This window comes from Sitophilus oryzae, unplaced genomic scaffold, assembly GCF_002938485.1.
Source record: "Sitophilus oryzae breed Bouriz unplaced genomic scaffold, Soryzae_2.0 scaffold_172_pilon_pilon, whole genome shotgun sequence".
Classification (NCBI taxonomy): Eukaryota; Metazoa; Arthropoda; class Insecta; order Coleoptera; family Curculionidae; genus Sitophilus; species Sitophilus oryzae.
The window spans coordinates 10,544,755-10,572,483 of NW_022146424.1; the positions used below are offsets into that span (position 1 = coordinate 10,544,755).

The 27,729-nt window shown below is 31.0% G+C and overlaps 3 protein-coding genes across 8 annotated transcripts in view; 2 read left to right on the forward strand and 1 right to left on the reverse strand.

Annotated features, from left to right (window-relative positions):
- The first annotated feature begins 589 nt into the window (after positions 1 to 589).
- Positions 590 to 3,329, forward strand: LOC115881745. The gene is made up of 3 exons (XM_030899378.1): positions 590 to 915; positions 2,920 to 3,009; positions 3,064 to 3,329. Exons 1-3 carry the CDS (start codon positions 625 to 627, stop codon positions 3,295 to 3,297), a joined length of 615 nt encoding a protein of 204 aa, XP_030755238.1. The 5' UTR covers positions 590 to 624; the 3' UTR covers positions 3,298 to 3,329.
- LOC115881744 (elongator complex protein 5) lies at positions 3,326 to 4,766 on the reverse strand. Of its 2 annotated transcripts, none has more exons than XM_030899377.1 (5): positions 4,566 to 4,766; positions 4,110 to 4,462; positions 3,872 to 4,050; positions 3,631 to 3,818; positions 3,326 to 3,572 (listed from the first exon to the last, which is right to left on the reverse strand). In XM_030899377.1, the coding sequence occupies exons 2-5, from the start codon at positions 4,225 to 4,227 to the stop codon at positions 3,473 to 3,475; spliced, it is 585 nt and encodes a 194-aa protein (XP_030755237.1). In that variant the 5' UTR covers positions 4,228 to 4,462; positions 4,566 to 4,766; the 3' UTR covers positions 3,326 to 3,472. The 2 variants fall into 2 exon arrangements, with proteins under 2 accessions (XP_030755237.1, XP_030755236.1); XM_030899376.1 differs by having other exon boundaries at positions 4,110 to 4,451; positions 4,566 to 4,758.
- A 1,828-nt stretch (positions 4,767 to 6,594) lies between these two features.
- Positions 6,595 to 27,729, forward strand: part of LOC115881742 (endothelin-converting enzyme homolog) — a 95,655-nt gene continuing 74,520 nt past the window's right edge. The window contains exons 1-3 of one of the 5 annotated variants that reach the window (XM_030899373.1): positions 6,595 to 6,723; positions 6,816 to 6,976; positions 7,080 to 7,285. Coding sequence is in view for 4 of the 5 variants with exons in the window: in XM_030899369.1 (XP_030755229.1) it covers positions 22,401 to 22,442 (42 nt within the window). In the remaining variant the exon portion in view is untranslated. Of the gene's footprint in view, positions 6,724 to 6,815; positions 6,977 to 7,079; positions 7,286 to 13,449; positions 13,519 to 17,249; positions 17,325 to 22,152; positions 22,443 to 27,729 lie in introns of those variants that run through there. The other 4 variants (XM_030899371.1, XM_030899372.1, XM_030899369.1 and 1 more) reach the window with 4 other exon arrangements.

Below are 27,729 nucleotides of genomic sequence, written 5' to 3' on the forward strand. Positions count from 1 at the left end.
CGATTTTGCTATTTTACTTATATTTTGATTAAGGTTAAACTAAATTTGTCAAAAAAGTGTCAAAACGTCTGTTATCGTATGAACGTGTCCGTTGACGGGTTGAATTAAAATATTTACGGATGAAAAGTGGCGCGAAAACGCTATGACCAATCAGAGCACCGTCGGACCATTGTATCAACGTATAAAGCTTGATTTTCATGCCACTTTTCATCCGTAAATATTTTACTTCAGCCCGTCAACGGACCCGTTCATACGATAACGGACGTTTTGACACTCTTTTGACAAATTTAATCTAACCTTAATAAAAATATAAGTAAAATAGCAAAATCGTTATGGAAACGAAAATATAAAATGACACCAACGTATATCCGATAAACGGAGGCATGAAAATGTAATAAATTTAAAAACTGCGTTATTTTCTAACCAATCAAAGTCTTTAAATTCTACCAATAAAATAAATATCGTATCAACGTATCATCGGACAACGGATGCATGAAAATCAAGCTTAACGCTTTCAAAAATTAACAATCATAATTGTCATAATATGTGTATTTTCGTGGGACAAATTATATATTTACCTTCATTATTGTTATTGCATCTTTATTATCGTTATGTCAAAGGAAAATGTCTAAACAGAAACCTGTCAAACCTCTGACCCATTCTGAGATATCTAAAAAGATCATCTCTAACGAAAAATCTGTAAGATTAACTCAGGAATTGTACGATTTTTCTGGAAAGTACCGAGACGAAAATGTGGCCGACTATAACGGCAAGATGGAGGGTTTCATGAAAGCAGCCAAGCAATACAAAAAGTATAACGCTGAGACTATGATTAAGGAAAAAGTCGTTTTGCACGATAACTACGAACAGCGATTGGATTTAAGCTTTTTAAAGGAGGATCATCATGTTATAAAGGTTTGTATCTATTTATAAAGGGCCCGGTAGCGTATTTACTAAATCTAATATAGTGCAACGCAAGTAACGCCCCCATACAATTTTATTGGTCAGTTTAAAATCTAATCCGTCACAACGTATCGTTTTAAAATCTAATTGAATACAACGCAGCCACAAACGTCTTACGAGACTTTTGACATTAGGCTCCTAAATACACACGGTTATAACGCCAACATAGGAAACTCTTAATTCGTTGCAGCGCAACCTCTGTTTATTTTTCTTTAAATAAGGCAGTTAATCTAATCAAAAGAAGAATATTATAACATAATCTCCAATTATTAGTGTCTGCGAGTAATGCGTATTGTTGTTATTTTGTTGACAAAACCTAATTCATTGCAGTACATTTTTTGGCGCCGTCAGTATAAAAGAGTATGAACACAATAATAATAAGGTGGTTACAATGGTCATCGAAAAGCGTTGCACGTCACAATACGACCACCAGTAAACTTCATAAATTGACGCATGGCGTCATTGATGACGTGCCACGTTTTTTTATTTTGGACGACTGATATAGGTATACGTACACTAATAAATGATACCTGCTAGCTTTATTAATTAAGATAAACAAAGGAACTTTCGTGCAAGATTAAGTATTACAATAAATAAAAAACATCATTAATGAATTTTAGCATTAGGTATATTGGAAATGATATTGAGCGCTAGGGATTGTTGCCTCTTTGCTGGTCTGCCACTTTGAACCCTTTTAGCACCACGCCTAGGTCCAATGGAAGCATTTCTTCTGGCACGGGTAGTTGGTTGCACTTTTATAATCTCTCCTTGTCTTAGTGTCGGTCTGTTGATTGCAAAAAACGAGTCTAATTGGCTATCAGTGTTACTTTTTTTTCAATGCGTTGGTAAATTTCTTGATAAGGTCAATATTGCATGTTTGAGTTTCCGCTAAATTAGAGATTCTACTCAACTCTGATTTTAATTTAGCCACCGCTGTTTTATGTCCTTCGTTAATACTTTCTATAGAAAAAAAAAGATTAGCGATAGATAAGAAAATAGTTTAACTTCTACAGGGTTAGAAGATCAAAAAAATGTGAGTGGATTGGGATATTTTTTTTTAAATGGAACATCCTGTATATTATTGCAATTTGGCTTCCTTTCAGATCACTTTACATAATCCTAAGATATGAGTAAATAAAAAATGTATATTATCAGCTTTTTTAAATTATTAAAAATACAAGAACTGTCCTGAAAGCAAAACTATATTAGATTTTACTTTATATCATCTGTACATACTTTGCTATAAATATCGTAATCTTAAAACGTACAAGGCATTCAAAATTCTATGCCAAACTTTCTAAAACAAAATCATTTTTCTTCGGTTTTTTAAATGGAATACTTTGTATCTTATTTTTTTATTAGATGGAAAATTATTAAAAAACGAACATTTTTTGAATTTAGAGTATTTCAAAATGTTTAACGGTTTCGCAAATATTTGCGGTTTTATATTTCATATGGTCCATTCATCATTTTCCACAGCAAATTTATATCAAAGCCGCCTAATTATTTTTTTGTAGTATTTTATTGAAAGAGCCTTATGAAATAATACCGCGAGTATCTGCGAACCCGTTAAAAATTTTGAAATACTCAAATTAGGGTTTCCAATTTTCGGGATCGGGATCCCGTTTTGAAACCCCGGGGTAAGAACCTATAATCCCGGGATTGACTATCAGAATGAGAAATTTAATTTAAAGAAATACTTGCAGCTATTATATCAAAAAGAAAACGAGCAAAGAGATTTATTAAAACAGACAAAACCAAGTTACAATCATGTTTAGTAAGTAAAAAAAATAAAATTCTTGTTGCAAAAAATAAAATATAGCAAACACGGAAATATAACATTTAGATATTGACGTCAAATGATGAATCTAGGAAAACTCTCATGATTTATTTTATATTTTCTGATATTTTTACAATTAGCTAGCTAAATTATAAACAACCCGTTTTATTTTTTAGGACTGTGAAAGTCTTTGTTGTTGTTCGACATCTACGCCAAACTTGACAGGACAGGTTTATAAAAAACGGACCATTAGGCCTGCTAATTTTGTATTATTATCAGTTTTAGCACCTTAAAATTATTCTAAATCAGGTTATTTCTAGACACCTAACCCAGTTCCTGATATATGCCTTAACGAACCATGGTTTAGGCGGTATTTAACACTGAATAAATTTATCACAGCAGCTAGAACTGTTATAATACAGAACAGATTATTGAAAGTACTGGAAAAACTCAAGGTTCTTACTCCAGCAGATATACTAAAGATTCAACAATCTCCTGTTCACAGGAAATGTGAAGATTATCATTGCCATCCTGTTTTTGAGAAATTCCTATAAAGAAGGATGAAAATAGAAAAAATAGCATTAAAAAATATATTTGCCTTATAATATCAATAAAATCTATAGTAATAATAAAAAGAAGACTTTCAATTTTCAGTTAATAGTGAGGTATTAGGGATCTGTCAGCTTGTACATTATATATTAACTGAATAATATTCTTGTGCTGTACATGCTAAACATCTAAATCATCATCTGGATCTTCTTCATCCCAATCGTCCAATTTATCTAGATTATAAAATATTTTGCCATCTTCAGGTTCATTCATATTTGCACTAAAAATATTTAAAATTGGATCAATTTGTATTATAATAAAAGAATACTAAAACTTACTTAGGGAGGTAAGGTAATACTACTCTTTCTCTTGACAATTTTTCTTCATCGGTCAATCCTATTTTGAAAGTGGATAAGTTTTCTGGATTGATTTCTTTTGGCACAGCATCTTCCAAAAGCCTACTTGTGTCAGGTTTAGATATTTTGCTAGTTATAAGGCTATCACCCTCAAATTTATATTCCTCTATCTGAAATTTCTAACTCAGTAAAACTTATTATTTAAAAAATTAAATTTTTGTACATCCTGAATTACTTTTCCACCACTTTTCTTGTATATATATTGCAGACGTTTATTATGAGACATAAATTTGGGTTCCACGCTGATGCATAATGTGCTGAGATTTTCAAAAAACATACATGTTTTATTTGAGTCACCTTCAACTAGGTCCTTATGTAAAACGACTATTATTTGTTGAATAGCTGCCAAATTAATTTTTATAAGTTGAATAAAACAATAAAATTACACTAGTGTTAATTACCTTTATTATTTTTTAATGTATTAAAAATTTTGTATGCTTCAGATAATCCTGATTGAAAAATAAGATTTGATAGAGCGTCAACTACAACAACATCATTTTGTCCAAGCTTCAAACACATATTTACTATAGGATGGATTTGATTTTCATCTTGACCACCCTCTATCCATCTCTGTGGGTTTGTAACACAATCGTATAAAATAACATTTGATTCCCCCGAATATTTTCGTTGTGTCGTTCTAAATACACCTTCATAAACAAAATAGTGTAATTTATTTTGCCTTCTTTGCAGATGTTGTCTAACTAAATATTCTAATAATTTAGTGTCCCTGTAGTCTACTGAATCTGGAAGAAAACTATCAATTTGAAAGCGTCGCAAGTCGCAATTTGAAAAATGTAGAAAAATTTAATTTGTTCAAAGGGGCACATCGTTTTATAATACATGTCAACTATCCTTACCTTTAACAAGTATAAATTTTGTATATGGAAGAGTGTTAATGTAATTCTTTAACATTCTTTTATAGCATAAACGAAGCAGAAAAAAAGGTAAACAAACACGTTGTTATTGTTTGGTTAGATTTTTCTTGTGGAATTTTCTCATTAAAATGTCAAATTCAAATTAACATATTAATGTTTCAGGCAACCAGTAATATAACAGTTCTGTAAAAATCACGGGGATGTCACTTGTATGGGAAAACAGGCAACAGTCAAATTTAAACGTGCCAGGACCAACGACAAAGAAAGCAACATCTGCCAGGCATTAGCTTTCTTTGTCACTCACATTGCTTAAATCATGATACCGCGGCCATTTTGTCAACAAAGAAGCTGGCCGGGCTGTCCTGGCAAGTGATTTAAAACAATTTTGCTTTTTTACAATATTAAATTACCATTTGGATGTATTTAATGCGATTATTCAGTTAACTGGTAAGTCAGAAATTACACACAAATACTTTATTCGTAAATCCAACTAAGATGTAAACGTATTTTTGTATTTTTTAGATTTCAACTTTTGCAAAGACCCGCCGATAGAACTTGCCTGGCAGCGTACCTGTTTAATTAAACGTATTATTTCCTGATAATAATATCAAAACACGTAAGTACCTCTATAATTTATGATGAAAAATGATTTTGATTATGTTTTATATTATTTAAATACTTTATAACCTCAAATAATAGTAAGATCCTTGTTTATATCGCACAGCCCGTTCAAAACTGTATTGTCTTCAAAAAATGTTTACAGAACAAACAATTATTACAAAAACAATGTCCTTTTAATCTGATTTATACCTCAGAAGGATGCCAGTTAAATTTTTATTAAATCAACATTACATTATTTGGCCATTAATATGCAAAAAGGAGCATATTGCGTTAACTTAAATTTTCTTTTACTTCTCCTGACAATGTTCTCTATATTCTCTATTTTGAGTTAGTAAACTTTTGAACGGGATGTGCGATATATAAAATACATAATATATCCAAGGGCATGATCTGATAAAAGTATTTTTTGATGCATTTTTTGGTTGTTTATGCACATTGGCTTGGTTTATGTTTTATTCAGCTTATATTTATTTGGTATAACAGTTTTTTTTGCCTTTGGAATGGCATGCATTGAGGCTAGATAGTGTTTCATTAGACCATTAAAGAAATTTAAATTAGCATATATTTTTTGTGATGTTAGTGTGTTATCATGATACAGGTAGTTGTATCATAGTGCCTTATGCATGTTATTTACCTATTATATACTTATGTATTATCAGTAAATAGATGATAATATACTACTAAAATGTCTTTTTAATAGTATGTTTATCTGTCCAATTCACTAGTTATTTGCAAAATGTATTTTGAACTAATTTAAGTCATTAATTGATCATCTTTCTTTTTCAGGTTCCGGGATATTCTTTTTCATTGTTAAAAAATATATATATTTCAATATTATTGTAATATAAATCGCAGCTCTAAAAATAAATGATATTGTTTACTAATGTGTAATTTATTTACTATGAATTTTCTCTGAAAATAGTAAGTCTTTAATAATATCATTGATTTGCTGTATAAAGTTAATAGACATATTTTTAATACATTAAATTATATTAAAGTAATAAAAATATGTTTATTAACTTTAAACAGTAAGTCAGTGATACTTATAAAAATATTTTTTTAAATTTCCCTCTTTTAAGCCCCGCCCCTCCAATTCCCCTCAATTTAGCTAGTACTGCCAGGCGACACCAGGTGGCGTCTGTTTCCATTTTTTAACATGAAGTTAGCATTTCTTTAATGTACCTATTCTCTGGTAAAAATAAAAAAAAAACATAAATCATAAATGTTAATCAAATTATTTTAATTTTTAACCTGAAATATATTGTTCGACTTCAGTTCACAAGAAACAATAAATTTTAAGGTAAAATATAAGTGATTTATGTATCTATAAAATTCCATTTTTTTTACTATATAGTTGTCCATCTAGTGGAGAAAAGAGAAAATATTGAAATATTACCATGTTTCTTGACAAAATTGTGACAAATTTTTAGTCATTTTTAAAGTTTTTCTATTTTTATAATTAAATAATTTACAAATAATTTTTTACAGTAACAATATGGAAAGAAAACATAATATAATGGTAAGTATTTTATTAAGAATATTAAATTCGAGCTATATTGAGCATAAAAATAAACATATTTTAATTAATTTTATGTTACGGCATCAAAACAGCTAATGAAGGATTTAACGTATTGCGCTTTATATAAGCACGAGTACCAGACAAATTTAACGAAGATTTACAGATACACCTGCCAAAAGGGGGAAATATGTTGTGAGAGTTCAAACGGTTGTTGTCCTAAAACAGTAAAGTATTATCAATCATGGTGTTTTTGGTGAGTATTTCTTTTGGGTATATATGATTTCTTTTAAATCATTTTCATAGTTTTATGTGATGTTATATTATCTTTTCTTAGCTCTTTAATTTCAATATCTTAGGGTTTTTGCCATCGGTATGGTTTTGGTGTCTTATTTGCTATGTTGGTACTGCAAGAAATTAGAAAAAGAACGCCAGTCTGAAAGAAGAAACGCTGAGAACAGAATAAATACACCAGGAATTCTACCATCTCCGAGAGCTGCAGTACCGAATCGAAGTAGCAATGTGGATTATTTATTAGAAACTTTGATAGCAAATTATAGAAGTGGTGAGTAGAAAAAAATTCGTTAGGTTATAGGTTAAATCACAGCTTATTTTCGCTCGTTTGAAAAATTGGTCTTTATTCAAAATATCTGAGCTAGATAGGTATAGGAAATCTCATATAGTTTGAAAGAGCATTTGAATCTGCTTCGCTTTATTTTAAAAAATACATAGAGTTGCATTATTTAATAATAATTTTAAATTATATAATAATATTATATAATTTTTTTTAAATAACGAAGTTTTTATGTAAAATAAATATTTAAAATAGACCACCAATTTTTGATACCCCTGTATTGATTTAAGGAAGCAATCGAATTTTTTAGTAAAGTGCATTTCTTCTCTGGCTTAAAAGTCAGCACAAGAAGTAATTCTGAAAAGTAATGTACAGGGTGTTGACAATTTTTTTTTATTATAATATGCATAGTTAAATATCTTTAAATATCTCAAAAACCAAATATTTTAAACATATTAAACCCTCATAATAAATGCTTTATTTTATGCCCAAGAATCCAAAAATGAAATAAAATACCGGGTGTTCCATAAGAAAAAATATAACTTTGGTATGGAACTTAGTTCTGACACACTCTGTACATTTCAAAATAATTTTAAATTATATGCACATTTTCTTCCCATAAAATATTTTGTTTCTATCTTTTCGTTTTCGTATAATCACCGAGGCGAATGAGGTGCGCCACCCTGTATTTGAATTCTAAATTTAGTTGTTTAATTATTTTATTAGGCCTAAATTCAGATCCCAATTCGAGTTCTAGCGCACCTAGCCTAAACGCCAAAAATGGATCTCCTCCAAATTATGTTGATGCTCTCAAAATGCCTAAACCTCAAGAGAACACCCAGCAGAGTACTGCTAGAATGGATCATCAGACACATGATGCGAACAGTTTTGTTGTAGTAGTTATTAATGATGATGAGGCTGTACCATCGTACGAAGAAGCAGTGAAAAAGTTTTAGTAAACTTTACTTTATGTTGTTATACATATTTTTAATTCTCAATAAAATACCCATAGGTTACTTTATACTGAAATCTATAGCATTTGATAGTACTTTTTGAGAAGTATTAAGAGATTTATTTTTAACTAGCGTGTACCCGCGACTTCGTTCGCGTCGAATTAATCATTTGTAATGGTGATGATAAAGCAAAGCAAGAATTTCCATTAACATACAAACTGGATAAAATTTTCTCACATTTATGTCAGCATGAGAAAAAACAATATAGCGATATTATTATATATTTTGGCAGTTACTAAATATGAAAGATAAAAATCATTTTCACCGCATTTCACCTCCTTAGGGGTAGATTTGAAAAAAGTACTGCGATAACAAAAGAAATATAAAAAGGTACTTTAATAGAGCCTTATTTAAGTACCTCTTTGTAAACCACGTTTTTTGTTGCATTTTCTGGCTGTAAAATAGCCAAGCTATTACGCGAACTTACTCTAGAGCACGCGCATAGAGTTGACCATGGGAAAACAGTCGTAGCGTAAGACCACTCCAGCTCTACTTAAAGATTGCCCTTGAGCTTTGTTGATTGTCATAGCAAAACAAAGTTTTAAAGGAAACTGTACACGTTTAAACTGAAAAGGATAGTCTGAGGGAATTAGAGAGGAATACGTGGTATGAAGATTGTTTCTCCCAGACGAGAACCAGGAAATAATAGTAGATTCTATTACGTTGTTTTGTAAAGATTTAACCTGTAATAGAGTTCCATTGCATAGTTTCGGAGGTCTCAAATTCCGATTAAGCATCACTGGTGCCCCTACTTTTAAGCTTTTTACGTCAAGCAGTTTAAGCAGAATGGTGGTTAGTCAATCACCCAATTTTTTGGAACACCCTGTATGATTTTTTAAAAAAATATGTAAAAAACAAAATAAATTAAGCGTGTCCAAGCGTTTTCCCGAAAGACTAACCGTTTTTTAAATAACAAATATTGTAATATTTGAGGGGCGTTTTCACCCTCTTGGAATTTGAGATTCGAGAAACCCCTCCTTATCGAACCTCTACACCCCACAGTCAATCCGTTTGACAAAAATCAGCTTTAAACGTCAAGCAGTTTAAGCAGAATCGTGATTGCTCAATGGCCATATTTTATGAAACACCCTGTATAAATTTTGAAAAAATGTTAAAATATGTAAAACAATAAAATAAAATATACATTTTTAAGAGTTTTTCCGAAAAACTCACCGGTTTTTAAATAAAAAATATTCTAATATTTAAGGGGTGGTTTCACCCCCTTAGAATTCGAGTTTCGAAAAATCCCTTCTTATCGAACCTCTACACCCTAAAGTCAATCCGTTTTCCAAAAATCAGCTTTTTATGTCAAGCGCTTTAAGCAGGATCGTGATTAATCAATGACCAGATTTTTCGAAACACCCTGTATACATTTATAAAAAAATCTTAAAACATGTAAAAAAATCAAAATAAAATATACGTGTTTAAGCGTTTCTTCCTAAACTTGACCGTTTTTTAAATAAAAAATATTGTAATATTTCACCCCCTTTTTACCCCTTTAGGGGATGAATTTTAAAAAATCCTTTCTTATCTCACGTAAACATCATAAAAGTGTGCAAAATTTCAGCTTTCTAGGGTTAAGGGTTTGGTCTGGGCGTTGATGAGTCAGTGATCAGTCAGTGATCAGGACAGAGATTTATATATAATATATAGATTATACATACATACTAATTATTATTACTATTACGGATTTTCTAGGTCTTTATATTTAAATACAGAGTAACCCGCTTAAGTAATTTATTAGACAACTAAAATGTCACTTCTATAGTGTTCCGTAATACCACAAAAATACCCTTATTGTCTATACAGGGTGGTCCGAACTGTATTCCGAAAACTTCGGCAGCATCTTCTGCAGATAAAAATAAGTAAAAAAGGTCTTATAAATGTATGCCCTAAAATGCTTAGTTTCGGAGATATAGGGTGTAGAAGTTTCATTTTTATTTCGATTTTTTCCAAATAATTTCTGAAGTAACGTCAATATTTGGATGAAAATTGGTGTCTGGGAGTTTTTTGACATGAGAAATTTGATTTTGATGTCAATATGACTCCTACTTGTAGAGGACGTCACCTATACATTTTTAACTGGTTTGAAGAATAATAACTTTTCGTCCGTACCTGTATAAAACTACTAAGTAAAAAATATACATTTACGACGTTTTTAACGTTAAAAAGCTCTCTTAATAATAATCGCTACGAGTAATAGTTCTCGAGATATTTGGAATCGAAATTATCAATACCTGTCATCATTGACATAAATTAAACATGTTGACTAAATAGTTATTAGACTGAAATCATAAATTTGAAATATTTTTGTGCCAAATCATCACCAATCATCATTTTCACAAATTTATCATTTCAGTCAAATATCTATCTATTCAGCATGTTTATTTTTTGTTAATAATGACATGTATTGACTATTTCCATTCTAAATATCGTAATTTTTCTGTAGAAAATTACGAAAACGTATATTTTTTTACTCATTAGTTCTATACAGGTACGGCCAAAAAGTTATTACTCTTCAAAACAGTTAAAACACATGTAGGCGGCGCTCCCTACAAATAGGAGTTATATTGACATCAAAATCAAATTTCTCATGTCAAAAAACTACCAGACACCAATTTTTATCTAAATATTGACGTCACCAGATATTCTTATTGCTATAACTCAAAAACTAAGAGAGACACAAAATAGAATCAAGAGATCGATTTTGTAGAGAATGCAGATTTTTATGCAGATATTTCCTACAATAAGCAAATACAACTTTCTCGTAGCTCTGATACTTACAAAAGTAATTGGCGAATGAAGTTTCTTGATGACGGACGGACGGACGGACTGACATTTTGCTAAAACCATATATATTTTTTGAATTCCTGGGGTCTCAAAACGTTGAGAAAAGCATTTTTAGCCATAGTCAAATTTCGTCCTAAACCAATATATTCCTTATCATAAGTTACGAAAAGTAAAAACATGTAGAGATGACAACTAGTACCTACCTGTATAATTCATAGATAAAGGAAATAAATTTAGATTGGAAATGGATTGGAATGCCCGTCAAAATTTTGGGTTGCGAAATTGTTTTGGGTCGCGACCGTTGTACGCGATCTAGCGCTGCTATAGCGGTTGCTATACATATATATCTAGGGACTTTAGGTTGCCAAGAACAACCTCAAACAAAAACAGAAATAATTTTCTCTTGTCAAAGTCAGAATCTTCAAAAATTATAAAATGTTTAAAAATCTAAACCGCTCTCATTGAAAAAAATCTGAAAAGTGTTTAAAGCGTCCATTTTCAAAGTAATTATTGCTATCTTGTGAGTTTAATTTAAGTTTTATTTACTCAAACCCGTGATAATTGTGAAAAAGTGGCATTAAAAACTTAAAAAGCTGTGCTGTGAACTGTGAACTGCAAAAACCATCGTGAATCGTGGCATAACGTCGGTTTCCTATGTTTCATAGGTATTTCATACATGTCCTTATATAAAAAAAGTTTCTTGTATGCAGCACACTGTATTTTATTTATAAAATTAAAAGAAAATAATAATAAATTTGAATAAATGATATTTGGCGATACAATTACGGAAAAAGCTGAACCGTTCCGAAATTTTCAAAAGCTTTGGGTCGCGACAGTTGCAAGAATAGCGCCAAATAGTGTTTACATTGTCCCTTTGAATAAGAAAACTAAGGAAGGAGCATAATGCTATCCATGTATTCATGCATGGTGGGCGGAAAAGGCACCATAAAAGCTCTCTAGGGTGGGGATCCTTGACAGTTCTGTTTGACGATTCATTTGACATTGAATTTGATTTGAAATTTTGTGGATTTGTCAGTCTTTATGGAGCTTATTTTATGTTATTTATTATTTATTCTACTACTGATAGTTGTATAAAGGTAGTAAATCTAGATGGAAATTGTGGCAGAACTTAAATTAACAGTGACACGACTATTACTTGTCAAAGATTAGATGTGAAAGAATTTAGATACGTTAATTTTACTTACCTGCTTCAGTAGCGTATCGGATGTTTGTGTTAATAAATACTTATTATAACTTATCTATTTTTATTAGAATTATATATTTTTATAACAATTTTAATAACTACCAACATTTATTCACAACGTAAAATAAAACAACAAATTATTGAGTCTACCCCACGTCTACCCTACATCATAGTTTTACATTTTTTAAATAAAATTAGAACGACACTGATAAACCGGAATTTAAGTCGGCCATATTTGAGGCCCATCGCGGTGTACCTAAGATTTTTGATATGCTCCTTCCTTAGTCTTCTTATTCAAAGCATTGTCCTTATGGGCCCTTTCCAATATAAACTTGTTTCATTTATCTATGGTATAATTGAACATGTCGAATTTGGTGCGCCTGACGAGCGTTGGACGAGTCTGGCAAGGGTTTCGGGATGTTCCACATTAGCCAGCCTATACTTGCAGCTGTAATTATAATATAAACAATCACCTGACGAATTTTTTGGACTGCGAAAATAAGGGCATTGGTTTCAATAATTTTTTCCAATTTTTCACCTGTCAGGCATATTATCCATTCTTTCAGATGAGCTAGACTATTTTTTTTTCTTAACTACACATCTCTCACTAATAAAACTGTTTTTATAGCTGGAAAAATAGTATATATTTGTACTTTCTAACGCATTTTCTGCCTCAACCTATCAGAAAACCGCCCTCTACATATGAAATTTGCTTAGAATAACATACTGAATAATTCTATCGGTGTTTGCTGACTGGGACAATAAGTACCGAAAATCTTCACTGACTCCTGACTTTTACAGAAAACCAGTTATAAAGTAACAAGGAATACTATAAAATGAACTTAGAAAAGCTTAAGAAATCCGAAAAATAATTTGATAAAAATTGTATTAGATTTCCATCAATGTAAAAGTGTGCAAAACTCTTCGTACATGAGCAATTTGTTTTTTTCTGTTTTTTTCATATACTGCTACACGTTCTCCAATAATCGTTCTCCTAATCTACGTGGCCATATAGAACGAAATACAATACTCGCTAAATTATTTTGAATTATTTTGTTGATGTCCTTCTGCATCTCTTTGTTTGGGAAGGGTATAAAAGACATCTCTTGCAAGTGAAGATCAGTTATTTCGTTCAGATCTGTGGTTTGGGTTGGTCGTTTAAATTAGAGTACTGTGCGGTTTTCAACGACATGAAGTATACGAATAATCTGCTCAAGGTAAATTAATATTCCTTCGTTGTTTCTTTTCGATGGAGCATGAAATTTAAAAAGTTATTAGAGCCAATAGCATATAAATTAGAGGTCTGCGTAAATTATATAATATAATTAAAACATTTTTTATTAATTTTTGTTCAAATTTCTTTGGTCTTATCTACAGGGTCAAAAAAGTAAATACTTAAATATATCAGGTTTTTTATTTTTTTAATTTTGGTAGGTTTTCAATTAGGATTCAGATGGTAACTCTGCTGTAAAAGATGTCAAGTTGCCACATTTATTTATTTCCTGACATTGTCATTCGTTCTTCAGTTTTGTATTTACGAGATTTTGGTTTAAATGAATTGTGTTGTGATATTTTAAGCTTAAAAATTTTTAGTAGCAGACCTTGCAGTCGAACATTGTTCTTTTTAGAACCTCTTTTAGAGCTAAGTGTACGAGATAGCTTAATAGCCGTAAAAACTCATCGCAAGTTTATTAAAATATTCTGAACGACAAAGCGGTATTAATGGTCCTTTATGTCCGTTAAGGGCTGTTAAGGAGGTGAGTTTGGTTGATGAATAAATAATAATTGTTTGAATAATAACTGTTTATATATCTATAATTAATTTATTTTTGTTTCCTAAAATATTTTAATTCCAAAAAAATATGTAAAAGTGGGCAACGCTGTGCCGGTCAAGCTTAACCGCGCACGCCGCTATAGAAAAAACTACAACTAGTAATACACAGGTGTGAGGCTGGAAGTGTTGCATAAGTCATATGAAGTTTGCTCCAAAAATTTGGAATAATTGCCGGCAGTCGTTAACCAATAACGAACATTTTAGTGCTAGACGGGTTTTTCATCTATCTTTTCGGCAATTTAATCGGGTGATAATTGGTAGTTCCTGTGATTATTAAAAGCAGCTTGATTTTATTTCCACTTACCAGTGCACCTATAAGTGTTATCGCAAGCGATCACCAATAAAATGTAAGTACTTTTGCTAAAATAAATTTTTAGGTAAAAAACGGCTCCCGGGGAAATACCGCGCAAAAACAAAACAAACAATAACGCGCTGCGCGGTATTGCCCCAAATGTACACTCTTCTTGTTTATTTTAGTTTATGATGCCCAGAACATACCAAAGGGGATTAGAGAAAGGTAAATGGCGGATGCACTTAAATTAGAATTGGAACTGGAAACTATAGAAGAAAAAAGAAGTAAGTAATGTAAATATGAAGGAAAAGAGAAGAGACAAAAGGCAGAAAAGAGAAGCAAATATTGTATTGAAAAAAAGAAAACTCTCAACAACTTTAGAAAGTAAAAAAATCAACAAGAAGCCAAAGCACATTCGCAATATTAAGTTTGATGACGATGATACTGAACCTGAGAGTTATTCTGAAAACGAGCTTTGTGTTGATGATGACTTAGACGAAGTTGATCCTTTCCCAACCCATGAAGATGACATCTGTTTAATTTGCGGAGAGTTTGGAAGGGATAACTAGGTCTGATATCGCTGTAATTCCTGCTGCTCAAAGTGGGCCCATGCTGCCTATAGTGGAAAGGAGAGAGGAAACATCTACCTTTGTGACTACTGTTGTTAGGTAACAGTTCATTTTTTATATCATTGAATAAGAAGACTAAGGAAGGAGCATAATGCTATCCATGTATTCATGCATAGTGGGCGGAAAAGCACTCTAGGGTGGTTGCACACTAGGCTTTTGACAGTTCTGTTTGACGATTCATTTGACACATTTGAATTTGATTTGAAATTTTGTGGATTTGTCAGTCTTTACGGAGCTTATTTTATGTTATTTATTTTTTTATTCTACTACTGATAGTTGTATAAAGGTAGTAAATCTAGATGGAAATTGTGGCAGAACTTAAATTAACAGTGACACTATCGCGATTTATCGAAAAAGACTCTAAAATAGTTGGTTGTGTAACGTGCGGTAGATCTCGGTAAAAATTGAGTGAAATAATGGAACAACTTTTCGCTAGTAAGTGACTATATAATATACATACGTGTAGTAAACCAATCATTTATGAAATTCACTTAAATTAACTAAATTATATATTTTTCTTGCATTTTAGCTTTTATTTACTACTTGTCAAAGATCAGATGTCAAAGAATTTTGATACGTTAATTTGACTTACCCGCTTCAGTAGCGTATCGGATGTTATCTTATTATAACTTATCTATTTTTATTAGAATTATATATTTTTATAACAATTTTAATAATTACCAACAACGTAAAATAAAACAACAAATTATTGAGTCTACCCCACGTCTACCCTACATCATAGTTTTACATTTTTTAAATAAAATTAGAACGGCACTGATAAACCGGAATTTAAGTCGGCCATATTTGAGGCCCATCGCGGTGTACCTAAGATTTTTGATATGCTCCTTCCTTAGTCTTCTTATTCAAAGTTTTATATAAATATCTTAGAATGTGTTTTTTATGTTAATATACAAAGTAAAGATACATTATGTATCTATCTTTACTTTTGTTCTCACTATCATCTTTTTTATTATTTGTGTTATCTATATACCTGTATCTTATGTACAATAAAGTCTTAGTTAAACTGCCTTAAAATACCTCAATGCGTGCCATTCCCACAGACCATGCGCGGTATTTTAAATTTCAATCTAGACTGCCATGGCTATGTTAAAAAACTAATTTTTAATATATTTTTTTTTTGGTGTGGGAAAGAAAATCCTGCATAAGACACCCAGCACTAATAACAGTAAACTACTGTCCTTAGTGCCGGGTTCTTACCGGCTAAAAAAAACCACACTTCCCTAGCGCTGATCATGGTGGAAACCGCTTCCGCATTACTTCGCCATGATAGCGGTCTGTTTATTGTCTTATATCATTTTCTTTTTCCTCTAATATTTGTCTTAGTATCCCTGCAGTTAGTTTCCACATTTCCTCTGTCCCAGTGAGATATTTCATCATATTTTCCGCATTGAAAATTGAGCCGGTATGAGTTTTATAATCATTACGAATGTAGTCCCATCTCGTACATCTAAACAGTGTATGTTCTGCGTTCCCTATAACTCTTAGTGTCTTATCCTGCGGCCGGTTAAAAGAGCCTAGATCGTATTTTTAATCATATCTCAATTTTTTCGAATGGAACGAGGGTGGCTCATTAGATAGCATACTTGGAAAAAACATTTTTTTACGAATAACTTATTGATACCACACACTTGGTATTTCGCGTCAAATTTTCGTTATTACATACTTTATATTTATTTCGCATGTTATAATTTGAAATAAACCATATGCGAAAATGTCAAAAGTTGACATTTGATATGTCATTCTATTCAGAATGTTATTTTTATCGAATAAAACATACCGAGGGTGCCATTTAAAAATCAAAAGTTGTATTCATTTCTGGTTTCGAAAACAATTGAATACATGTCAATCAATCCTAATTTATGTCATATACTAACATACCAAATTTTGTTTTTTTTATCCGAAAAAATAAAAAAGTTATATATGTGAGCCGCTTTTGAGACGCACCCGGTATATCCCTACCTACAATGTTACCTGTAACTCTGTATATGTCCCTATCTACAATGTTATAGATCCAAAGTCAATCGAAAATACAGTTTTCTCCGATCGAACCAACACTTTTTCCTCGAAAACCTCACCAGGTCCAGAAACACCGGAGAAGAGAAAGATAGAATCTAAATAGTCAAATTTCCGGCTATCGATCAATCCGCCGGCGCCATGCGTCGCGGCGCCGCTGTACCCTTATCCCGGGGCGTCGACAGCGTCGCCTGCTGAGTGCGTCGTTGCTGCCGCTCCAGCATGACAGCCAAGGTAAGTGCGCTCGTCTCGTCTGTAGATACGATATGATTCGCGAAATATCTGTACCGATAGATCCTTTCAAATTGCTCCTGCAAACATTTGACCGATCTGCGATAGTTAACGCTTATTTGCTCTCTCTGTCCGAGGAAGTATATAGTTCGACGTCATACAGATTTGACCGACAATTTTTGGGGGGCTATTGCCGAGCTCTTATACGTTTTTACCGGTTGACGTCTGGGCTATCTACAGCTGATTTTGTGCCCTTTAAATAAGGTGATTTTGAATGTGTTTAATTTTTCAATGCGGATTAGACGGTTATTTTGAATATGTGCGGCTCAAAGACAATCGCAGAATTACACTATACAGGGTGTCCTATTTTTGTGTGTTTTACAGAGTTTCTCGTTTATGAGTAGAGATAGAACGATGCGGTTTTCACATCACTGTGTTACTTTTTTATAAAACAAAAGATGCTACATATATTTGTCCTAGCCCACTTGGTTCCTAAAATACAGGGTGAATTTGAAAATGTTGCATCTTTCGAGCCCCTTCGTATCTCCATTATGTTGTAATTTATCGTAGAATCCAGTGGCGTAACTAGTTTATTTGCTAAAAGCTGTCATTTTCAAAATATGAGTCAAACTATTTTTTTTAAAGGGGACACCCTGTATACTATTTTTTTTTTCATTTTATTTGACTTGTTATGTGCTGTCTAAAAATACAATATAAACTACACTTATAGTTCATGTTCATATCAAATAAACTTTTAGTCACGTGATTAAGCTTGACCTGCACAGCGTTGACTACTTTTACATATTTTCTTTTAATCAAAATATTTTACGAAACAAAAATAAATTAATTATAAAGATATAAACAGTATTATTTACTTCAATAAAACTCACCTTCTTAACAACACTTAAGGGACATAAAGGGTCATTACGCCATTATTACCGTTTTATCATTCAACATATTCTAATAAAGTTGCGATGAATTTTTAATGGCTAATCTTGTACACTTCGGACTAAAAGAGGTTCTAAAAAGAACAATGTTCGACTAGTAAACATTTTTAAGCTTAAAGTATCACAACACAACACAACTCATTCAAACCAAAAACTCGTAATCATTCGTAATACAAAACCATAGATAAATGAAACAAGTTTAGATTGGAAAGTGCCCATATGGACAATGTAAACACTATTTGGCGCTATTCTTGCAACGGTCGCGACTCAAAGCTTTTGATAATTTCTGAGCGGTTCGGATTTTTCCGGAATTATGTCGCCAAATATTATTTATTCAAATGTATTATTATTTTCTTTTAATTTTATAAATAAAATACAGTGTGCTGCATACAAGAAACTTTATTTTATATAAGGACATGTATGAAATACCCAAGAAATACCTATGAAACATTGGCAACCGACGTTATGCCACGATCCACGATGGTTTTTGCAGTTCACTGTTCACAACACAGTTTTTTAGTTCTTAATGCCACTTTTTCACAATTATCACGGGTTTGAGTAAGTAAAATTTAAATTAAACTCACAAGATAGCAATAATTATCTTGAGAATGGACGCTTTAAACACTTTTCGGTATTTTTTCAACGAGGGCGGTTTAAATTTTGATTATATAATTTTTGAAGATTCTGACTTTGACAAGAGAATATTATTTTTGTTATTGTTTGCGGTTGTTCTTAGCAACCGTTATAGCAGCGCCAGATCGCATAACAACGGTCGCGACCCAAAACAATTATATATTTTGACGGGCTTTCCAGTCTAAATTTATTTCCTTATGTATTAAATATTAAAATTAAAACTAAAGTGTCAAAAGGAACGACAATGTCAGGAAATTAATAAATAAATGTGGCAACTTGACATTTTTTACAGCAGAGCTACCACCTGTATGGAAAACACCACCAGCGGGAATTTTAAACCCCAGTTAGTCAGCCCGGCGCCGAATATGTTCATTGGTTGGCAACAATGAATTTAAAATTCGCGCCCTGCATTACGTAACTAAAAGTTTAATTGGTATGATTGTATGATAGAATTAAAGTGAATCATTTTATTAATGGAAATACCAGTCTGGTACATCCCAAGTGGAGGAAAATCAGTCTGGCTGAAAATTTGCGCATGCAAAAATTTGACAGATTTTTGAAATCCTTAACTCTCATGCTTGAAATTTAACTTATCATTTAATACTATCATAAACTATAATGAAAAGCAAGTATGGCTGATTTATGAAGTTGGCAAACGAGTCTGGCGTCGCGTCACCTTGCAAATTGCAAAAGTTACAAAATTTTTGCTCTTATTTTCCCGGACTTGAAAATTTGTCACATGGCAAATAATACTTATAATTTCATAGAAAATACACGTCTGGCTGTCATTTACAATTTTTACACCAAAAATTACCGCCAGACTCACAAGTCAGGTAGTTAAATGAGGATGATAATTTCGATTTTTGTCAAACTAAACATAGCATTTTGCCGTGTGTGCATTGGACGAGTCTGGCAAGGCTTTCGGTATGTTCCACATAAGCCAGAGTATATTTGCAGCTATAATTATAATAAAAATTAGCTTCTGACAATTTTTTAGGACAGCGAAAAAGGGCAATGATTTCAATCATTTTTATCGAATTTTTCGTCTGCAAGAGGTATTACCCATTCTCACAGATTAGCCAGACTATTTTTTTTCTTAACTGCATAACATTTCCCACTATAGAACTATTTGTTTTGTTGGAAAAAATGCAGTATATTTGTACTCTCTAACGCATTTTCTGCATCAAGCATGAAATAAAATAAGTAATAAGAATATTGAAATTTAAAAAACGCTAATATTTGACATTTCTACTATTTTTTTCCATAGCAACTGCATTATATCTATCAAAAATAGTAGATAAAATACTACTTTAACCGCAAGGGTAGATTAAATGATACTTTAACAGAGAGGATAGGTTAAAAACTTTATTTCTTCTCGCACGTTTTTAATTGCTTCCATTTTTGAAAATTTTTGTATTCCTTTTCATAAGTTTTTCGGGATTTAAATTAGTAGTGGAAACTATCGAATGAATACTATCCATAGACTAATATCACCTACTAGAGATAGATTGGACACTGATATAAAACAAATAAGTCCTTCATTTAGAGCCACCTGGCGATCCGGAAGAAACTAATGGAGAGTTTTGGCATGACACAATTTTAGCGTTCCGTTATTTATTAACGCTAACTAAAACGGTAACGTTATTAAAGCACAACATTATTCCTTGTAAAATATAAAAAATATAGACTTGTTTACTATATCTTATGTTTTATTAAATCATTAGAAGTGTAACATATTCAAAACTAAAAATAAAATTATGAATACATAGGTACATTTTAAACACCAACAATAGAGCACATAACGCCTATATTTTATTTAACAAATATATTATAATATAGTAAAAATATTATAGACTACTAATTTACTGTTACTAAAAATACTATTTTACCAACTATGTATTTACTTATTTATGATTAAACATTTTTTTATTTCGTTCATAAATATATTATTCCTAAGATGTTTAAAAAAATGTCTCTAATAAAAAAGTTTATTACAGTTGAGGGTTGGAACCTTTGGTGTTACACAGCAAAATAAAAACACTAAATCACCACAATACACCAAAACACTTTTACTTTTACACTGGACGCGCGTTTCGCTAACCATGTTAGCATCATCAGCAGATGATTATAAACTCAAAATTTAAAAAAAAAAGAAGTTTATAATCATCTGCTGATGATGCTAACATGGTTAGCGAAACGCGCGTCCAGTGTAAAAGTAAAAGTGTTTTGGTGTATTGTGGTGAAAAAGTTTAGTATCTAACACGAAAATGGTGATCGACCGTAAATATCAAAATGCACAAACTAATAAAAACACAAATTATAAACACAAATCACCGAACTTTCCCGGCAAATCAGGAATATTTGAATTAATAATTATTTAAAAATGATTTAAAAATAATTTGACGGATCACCAACATTTTGACAACTAGATCAAAACTAGGCCATAGATGATAGTAAATACCTATAGAAGCTGTCATGTCATCTTCGTATATAAATTAGAAACCTGTACTTTCATGTCTTTTGCGCCGTCTGGCGATGCGGAAGAAACTAAATTTGTAGTCCCATAAAATTACTATTGAGTGTCTAGGGCCTGATACTATCGAAACATTCGATAGTTGCAATTCATTCCAATAATTCGATAGCTAGTAAGAAAACATTCGTCGAAAACTATTCGAATAAAAATTATCGAATAGATGCGTCATCTGCCTTGAAAGAAATGGAAGTAGTTTGGATATGGCGTTTGTCGCCTCAGCCTGAATATCTGTTGGTAATTTACTTATTTTGTTTTGAGCCATTTCCGGATCCAATTCAGTCAGCAGTTGACATGAAAGAGAATTAAAAATACTGACTCAAAACTGACAACTAAAGAGACAGCGTTATTTATTTGTCAAATTACATAGAAACCAACGCCAACCCAGCACAATATTTTTTTCTACTCGTAATAAATTCGGTCGACGATAAAATACCGTTTTATCGTTTTGTATAAAAAATAACTATTATCAAACTCTTCCGTGTTTTACCATGATTTTTCAGGAACCCATCCTAACCGTAATTCACCAACCTGGTTAAAGTGGTTTTACAACGGAATATAGCCTGTATCTCTTCGAAGATTTTGACAATAGCCTCCTCATATCTTTATAAATCAAAACATCTTTATACAAGTGGTTATTTTAACGCATTAACGTTAACTGAATCTAAAAAGAACATCACCAGCAATTGTTTCCTCAGTCGACTCTGAATGATTTGATTTTGAACTGAACAGAAACGGGCATCGATCGTTCACTTCATTTTAATGCTGTTTATGTCAAATGTAATTGCACTTCTGAGGTAACTGGCTTGAAAAAACTAATCAAAGTTTATTTTCGTAAACGCTATAAATACCGTAATGACTTTTGAAGCCGCAAAACTACCGAAGTCGAATAAATATTTTTAACATGTTTGTGTTTTGGTGATTTGCCAGTAGTTTGTGATTTGGTTTGATTGGAAAATAAAAATCAAAATGGATAAAATTCATAGTATCTCTGAAGCCATACAAGGAAGGGTACGTTCTTTTTATAATTATATGTACTTTATAATATCGTATATGGTGATCGAAAAAACCGACGTCGAAGAGGGCTGAGGAATGAAAATCGTTGCTAATTTTGGCGAGGTGAATCTCTAGACGTCATTTACTAAAAATTAATATGAAACCTGTCAAAAATTAACACTGATTATAGAAAGATTAAAAAAAGAATAGGAAGCTTCCAGACACACAAATCTATTTCCAAAAAATTATACATTCTCGAATTTTAAACTACGCCATTTAAAAATTATTTTTACTCAATATAAAAATAAATTACATCCTTCTTAACGCTAACTGGCAGTAAGCGCCATTAAAAAATAAAGAAGAGCACGGGCCAAGTAAATGACGTCTAGGGCTTGACCTCACCAAAATTATTATCGATAGTGTGACGCTGTTTTTTTCGATCGTACTGGTATTTTATTTAAAACATGTTCTCAGATCATTGTAATAGTGTTAAGAAATACACTTATTCTCCTTGTGAGTTGAGTCTAATGTTGTGTATCTAGTTCTCAATCAATGTAACAAATAAACATTAAGAAATCATTTCTGTGATCGAAAAAAACACTGCAAATAATTTTATATTTGAAGCCTTTTTGCCAAAAAATGATCTAAAAGGGTGTCCCAATAGTCCATGGACGAAGAACTACTACTTATTTTTAAAATCAAAATACGTTAATTGGACGCAATCCCATACAAAAGTGCTTAGTTTGTCCGTTAGGGGGCGTCAAATTTAATAAATCCATTATTTACTTTAAAATTTATGAAGTTTATTCTCAAAATTTATTTTTTTCACAAGATTCTTATCGCCTACTAGATTTTAACTCTTGATATGACAAGAAATACGGTATGATCGAAAAAAAACGGCGTCCAGTTGGCTGGAAATGGCGATCGATGACATTCCCCCTATATAAATTTATCTAGATATAAAATGACAGCAATCTTCATTTTATAGCCATCGCTGACACCGTTTTTTTATCAAATTGTATTTATTGTAGGTCAGCTTCGAAAAACATTATTTTTGTCAAAAAACAATCCGAGGTGCTGTTTTTTACAAGAGACAGAGCAAAATATAGTAAATTAATTTTAGTAATTAGAGTTATTTCGCACATACATACTTACCGGGTCCGTCTCAAAAGTGGCTCACCACTATAACTTTTTTATTTTTTCAGTTAAAAAAACGAGATTTGGTATTTTAGTATATGACATAAATTAGGATTGATTGACGTATTCAATTGTTTTCTGTCATTTCCTGTTTCACCGGAAATGACTACAACTTTTGATTTTAAAATAAATGGCACCCTCGGTATTTTTTTTACTTTATTCTGTAGAAAACAACAATCTGAATAGAATGACATATCATATGTCAACTTTTGACATTTTCGCATATGGTTTATTTGAAATTATAACTTGCGGTTCATAACGAAAATTTGACTTGAAATACCAAGTGTGTGGTATCAAATTATTCGTAAAAAAATTCTTTTTCCAAATATGCTAATGAGCCACCCTAGTTCTATTTGAAAAAATTGAGATATGATTAAAAATACGATTTGAGTTTCACTAAAAACATTAGACAATGAAATCTATTTTTCCAAGGCTCCTTGATTAAGAATTAGTGTTTTTAACATAGCCATGGCACTCTAGATTGAATTTTAAAATACGATTTTTTATTAACCGAGAATGTAAAAAGCTGACATATGATATGTCATTCTATTCAGAATGTCGCATCGAATAAAGTAAAAAAATACCGAGGGTGCCAATTAAAAATCAAAAGTTAGTAATTTCCGGTGAAACAGGAAGTGACCTAAAACAATTGAATACGTCAATTAATCCTAATTTATGTCATAATACTAACATACCCAATCTCGTTTTTTTATTTGAAAGAATAAAAAAGTTATAGGGGGTGAGCCACTTTTGGAGACGCACCCGGTATACAGGGTGGCGCACACCTCATTCGCCTCGGTTGATTATACGAAAACGGAAAGATGTAGAAACAAAATATTTTATGGGTATATGTGGGGAGTCAATGTGCACAATTTAAAATTATTTTGAAATATACAGGGTGTCTCAGAACTAAGATCCATACCAAAGTTATATTTTTTCTTATGGAACACCCGATATTTTATTTCAGTTTTGGATTCTTGGACCCCAAAAAAGACATTTATTATAAGGGTTAAATATGTTTAAAATCATTGGTTTTTGAGATATTTAAAGATATTTAAATATGCATGCTACAAGAGAATTGATTATTAAGACCCTGTACATTGCTTTTCAGAATTAATTCTTGTGCTGAGTTTAAAGGCAAAGAAATAAACTTCACTGAAAAATGTTATTGCTTCCTTAAATTTATACAGGGGTACCAAAAATTAGTGATCTATTTTAAGGATTTATTTTACATAAAAACTTTGTTATTTCAAATGCAACACCTTGTATTTTTTTAAATAAATCGAAGCAGATTCAAATGCTCTTCCAAACTATATTAGGGTTTCCTATACCTATCTAGCTCAGATTTTGAATAAAAAGCGATTTTTTAATAAAATGGCAATCGAGATAGCTGGTGTCGCGATGATAATTTGCTAGTGACAGTTAGTAACTATTTTCAAAATCGACATTAGTTTATAGACTTTATTTAGATCTATACCAGTTTACTTTTATTTAATTTTTGTAGGTCAATTTTACTTTACTTTAATAAATAATATTTATTAATATGTATTTATTATTCTATCAAGAAAAACGAAGAAGTAGTTCTTTGTTTTATTTTACGATAACTTGTAGATATGTATATGAATTTTTTATAAAAGAGCCAATTATGGCAAATTCAATTTCTTCACTTCCAACGACAGGTTTCTGCCTAATAGGTTTTTTATAAACTACACTACCAATTCTACGAAATAGGAAATAGGGCAAGTAGTTTTTCAAAGGCACGCTTATCAGGAAGATTCCTATTTGTATATCTTTGAGCATTAGCTCTTGCTCTTGAGGCTAAGAAATATTTTTCTCACAAAATAAAATCACTAGTAACATATCCATTCGTTCCACCAACAGATATGGCTTTATTTTTCTTCATAAAATAAAAAATGCTTACTTATTAAACTATTGTCACTATTGTGGGTAAATTTTAGTAAGCTGTTTATATATAAATAATAATATCCATACACTAATGTCGATTTTGAAAATAGTTACTAACTGTAACTAGAAAATTGCCATGGCGATAGCAGGCATCTTGATTGACATTTTATTTAAAAATCGCTTTTTATTTAAAATCAGAGATAAATAGGTATAGGAAACCCTAATATAGTGTATTTTCAATATTTTTTTTAATATATATAATATTGAAAGAGCATTTGAATCTGCTTCGATCTATTTAAAAAAATATAGGGTGTTGCATTTGAAATAACAAAGTTTTTATGTAAAATAAATCCTTAAAGTAGATCACTAGTTTTTGGTACCCCTGTATAAATTTAAGGCAACAATAAAATTTTTCAGTAAAGTTTATTTCTTTATCTTTAAACTCAGCACAAGAATTAATTCTGAAAAGTAATATACACGGTGTTGATAATCAATTTTCTTGTAGCATGCATATTTAAATATCTTTAAATATCTCAAAAACCAATGATTTTAAACATATTTAACCCTTATAATAAATGCCTTTTTTGGGTCTAACAATCCAAAAATGAAATAAAATACCGGGTGTTCCATAAGAAAAAATATAACTTTGGTATGGATCTTAGTTCTGAGACGCCTTGTATATTTCAAAATAATTTTAAATTGTGCACATTGCCTCCCCACATATACCCATAAAATATTTTGTTTCTACATCTTTCCGTTTTCGTATAATCAACCGAGGCGAATGAGGTGCGCCACCCTGTATATACAGGGTTGTTCACTACATACGACACGGAGTATTGTAGCTAAACGATGAGATTTTTACAAATTGTAAGTTTGGGGTTCGTTCAAGGACTATTAGAGCTACAATTTAAAAATATTTTTACAAGATACAGAGTGTCCCAAATAAATAAAAAATATCAAAGTTGTATTTTTTTAAATGGAACACCCAGTATATTATTACATTTTTAGTTTCTACGATTAAAATAAAGGTAAATTTGATTAAGGTTTATTATACTTAAACATTACGTTTTTGAAATATTTTCAATTTTGTGAAATTGCAGTAAAAATTTTAAAGCTTTATTTCTCCAAGGGTATCAATGTTTTTAATACTAAATATTTAATGAAGTTTATTTATTGATCAGTTATTGTGTTGCAATAATAAAAATAATACTACTTTATAGAGAGTGTCTAAAAATTTACTTTAAATAATTATTAACTTCAAACGGCAACAACTTCTTTAATTTAAATAGAATGCCCTGTATATTTTAGGAGAATCAGATGCACAATTAAATTGTCTATCAAATTGTATTATACCATTTTTTACCTATCCCTTCAAGTTTTCCTAGAAAATGCATTTTCTTATAATTTAGACCTCATTTATCAATATATCCATGGAATATTGACATTTTAGATTGTTTTTAAAGCAACAAATGTACAAAATGTACAGACTAGTAATATTATCGTTTTTAGCAAAACGATAATATTACTACCCCATTTGTATGCAAAAAGAAAACTATTTAAATCTTTATAAAAGAGTATACCATTAATTAAATATAACACCATTATTTGCGCCCATATACTAATTAATTACATACTTAATTGTGTTCGTTATTAAATTATTATAAATAAATGTGGATTTGAGTCAGAAATCAATATAATAATAAGTTATCAAATTAAAGTCTCTGTAGTTATAAATAAGCATTTATTAAAAAATGAAATATCATTTTTAAGGTGTTACTTTTTATCACACTGTCTAATGCCCATACAAAATTCAGTTTTTTAGTATTTGGAGCAATTATTATTAATCAAAGCAAACAGTCAGTTAATGTTGTTTGAATACTGGAATCATATTAATTGATCCTCTTTAACAAATATTTAAACAGTTTTTTTTATTTTTTAATGAAATAAACGAATTATATCGACAATATTAGTATCTGTACTCTTTAAAAATTTGGTACATCTTTAAAAATAATCTAAAATGTCAATAGTCCATGGGTCCCATGATCCCATGATAAATGAGTCCATAGTCCCATGATAAATAAGTTCTAAATTACAAGAAAATGCATTTTCTACGGAAACTTAAAGAGATAGGTAAAAAATGGTATAACATAATTTGATAGACAATTAAATTGTGCATCTGATTCTCGTAAAATATACAGGG